This window comes from Orycteropus afer, unplaced genomic scaffold (assembly GCF_000298275.1).
Source record: "Orycteropus afer afer isolate SDZICR_OR568_19922 unplaced genomic scaffold, OryAfe1.0 scaffold00061, whole genome shotgun sequence".
Taxonomy (NCBI): domain Eukaryota; kingdom Metazoa; phylum Chordata; class Mammalia; order Tubulidentata; family Orycteropodidae; genus Orycteropus; species Orycteropus afer.
The window spans coordinates 12,801,300-12,803,957 of record NW_006921648.1 but is presented as its reverse complement, the minus strand read 5'-3'; the positions used below and the strand labels follow the sequence as shown (position 1 = coordinate 12,803,957).

Genomic DNA, 2,658 nt, shown 5'->3' with positions numbered 1-2,658 from the left:
AACAGCAGCCAGAGTTAAAAACCCCACCTTAGAATCTACCTGTAAAAATCCACCCTTCTTTCTCTTCCAGAATATGCACTTCCGCTCAATTCTGGAATTTCCACATTTTTATAGGCAGAGCCTATGTGAGACTCTCCAAGCTGACCTTTACTGGTACCTAGTGGCTGCAACTGCAACCCCCTTGGCTAGAGTGATCCCCGCCCCCAACCCCAGGAGAACTGCAAGGGAGCAGGGCAGGCCCGGCTGCCGTTCCAATCTGGCCTTCAGGTTCAAGGTGGACCTCTCAGCTCACTAGGGTACCCAGATCAAAAAGGGCCAGAAACCGACTTTTTCCCTCCCCCAGCCTCTGACCCACGCTGCTTTTAGACCACTTTTGCTTAAGAAAGGGCTCAGCGGAGATTTCAGGTGAGGGTTTCAGTCGAATCTGCAAGGCTGCCTACCTGTCTGTCTCTCGGTGACTCTCCTCACCAAGGCGACACCCGCTGCGGCAGCTCTGCACCCCATCTCGTCCTAACTTAAACAGACTCCGGAAATGAAAAGGGTCTGCTCAGGACCTCGAGGAAGGCAAGAGCTCCGCGATGGGCTCCGGCTGGGTGCATCTTGGGGTGGCTGGGGTGGGCGGGGCCTACTCCTTTAGGAGACCAGACTTCTAGAACCCCCTCGGTGCTTTCTCCCAAGGAGTCCTTTGCCCGAAGACGTTGCCAGCGGTCCACGCCTCCCTGCAGACCCAAAAGGAGAGGAAGTCCTCACCTCTTTCCCCAAATCCCTCCCCTCTGGGAAGCAAATTCATCGGATACTTCGGCGTATAAATAGAAAATAATTACTAGTGAGGTAGTGATGTTCCTTCGCCTATTTTTGGTGGGTCTCTTTGTTCAGATTTTTTTTTTAGGCAGGCGCACGGAGTGCGTGCACACACACGCGCACACACAAGCCCCAGGCGAAGGTGGGGGGGGGGCGAGGAGGAGGGGGACACACGGCGACTTTGTGGCCCAGACTGCCAAGGAGGGCAGAAAAAGCTCACGCCCCGGCCTTGCAGCTGTTTGCAGGCGGCCTGTAGCTCCTCCAGCCCCGTGCGCCCGGACCTCACACCAACCGCTCGCCTCTCTCCAGACCCGGGGTTGCGTCCTCCCTCCCGGCTGCGTCCTCTGCCGCCAAAGTTACTGTGTTGTGCGAATCAATTTAGATACTTATAAAAAGCAAAAGGCAAATAGCTCCATTAATCCCCCAAATGCCTTCTCCCATCTGCTGCGATTTGCCCGTGCTGGGACTTGCATAATGAATGAGGCAAACGGAAAAGTTAACGAATCAGGACGCCTGGGAGGTGAGGTACCGCGGGGCGGGGGCTCCCTCCGGCCCCGGGAGTCCACGTCAGCCCGGGCAAGGGGAGCAGAGTGCGGCGACCTCTGCTGAACCTGGCAGGGAGAAGTAGTGGCGGAAGAAAGGAGCGAGGGGGTCAAGGGGACGCAAGCACCCGAGGTTCTGATTCCCCGGAACTGCAACGACCCTTCGCAGCTCCGGGAAGCGAGGCGGCCGCCCCAAGCGAGGCTTTTGTTCTCGCCCTCCCTCTCCGCCTCCCTCGCCTCATTTTCGCGAGTCGTACGAGTTGCAGGCGGCACACACACTCCCTACCTCCCGAACACGCGCGCGCGGGTTCACACACGCCCCCCTTTCCTTTCGGGTTCGTCAGCCCTTGTTTACCTACAGGTTTGCATCTGGAATCCGAGGGGCGTATGAGCCCCCTCCCCAAAACCCAAGACTTCGGGGCCAGTGGTTCCCAAGCTGTGTGTCTCAAGCCTGCTTTAGTCTTGGGCAAGAAGGGGAGGCAAGAGGGCGAAGGAGACAGAGACCACCCCCCAACACACACGCTCATACCCACACCTGCGGTGAGCCCAGCGCCCCCCCCCCTCCACGCACAAAGCTGAAGTTGGCTTCCGGGGGGACACCCCTAGAGAAGAGACTGAGGGGGATGCAGTTGCCTGGAGGTAGTGGGAATGGGGGAGAGGAGGGAGAGCGGCGCCCGAGGCGCGGGGAGGGCGAAGGGGGAGGCAGCCCACCTGGACATGTGCTCCCTTTGGGGCCGGTGCGCCTTCTCCAGCCCCAGCTTGGTGAAGATGCCCACAAGCACCATGACTGCCACCACCCCGCAGATGATGTAGACGATCAGGTTGGTCTTGTCCTTGGTGGGGTCGTGCAGGGGGTCGTCCTTGCGCGCAGGGGGCTTGCCGGTGTTAAGCCAGAGCGGCGTGTCGTAGTTGGTACAGGTGCTTTGGTTCAGTCGCCGCTTCTTAAACGTGCAGCAGAACCGGAAGCCACAAGTCCCGCAGCAGAAGATGAAGTCGCCCGAGCTGCAGTTGAACGGTGGATCCCACTGGCCCATGACATCGAAGTAGCCCCGGCAGAAGTCCGGTGTGGGCGCCCGGGTTGGAGGCGCGTCCGAGACCCCCGCGCCCTCGCCAGCCTCCCCGGAGGCGGCCCCGGAGCGGTTGCTGCCCGCCAGCACCAGCACGCCGCCCAGTTGCGCCAGCTGCCCGTGCCCCGCTCGCTCCTGCGCCCGGCACACGCGGGCGCACAGCTCGGTGAGAAAGCAGCCGAGGAGCAGCCGGAGGACGCGGCGCATCGTGTCTCCCAGCCCGGGCTCTGCCGCTCGGCCGCCGCTGG

At 60.9% G+C, this 2,658-nt stretch overlaps 1 protein-coding gene across 1 annotated transcript in view; it reads right to left on the bottom strand.

Moving 5' to 3' along the window:
• The window catches only part of SHISA9 (shisa family member 9), a gene marked incomplete at its 3' end in the record, with an annotated part of 11,341 nt that extends 8,724 nt beyond the window's left edge, over nucleotides 1-2,617 (bottom strand). The window contains exon 1 of the mRNA XM_007939739.1: nucleotides 2,055-2,617. Coding sequence (XP_007937930.1) covers nucleotides 2,055-2,617 — 563 coding nt within the window. The remainder of the gene's footprint in view (nucleotides 1-2,054) is intronic.
• Nucleotides 2,618-2,658: the final 41 nt, after the last annotated feature.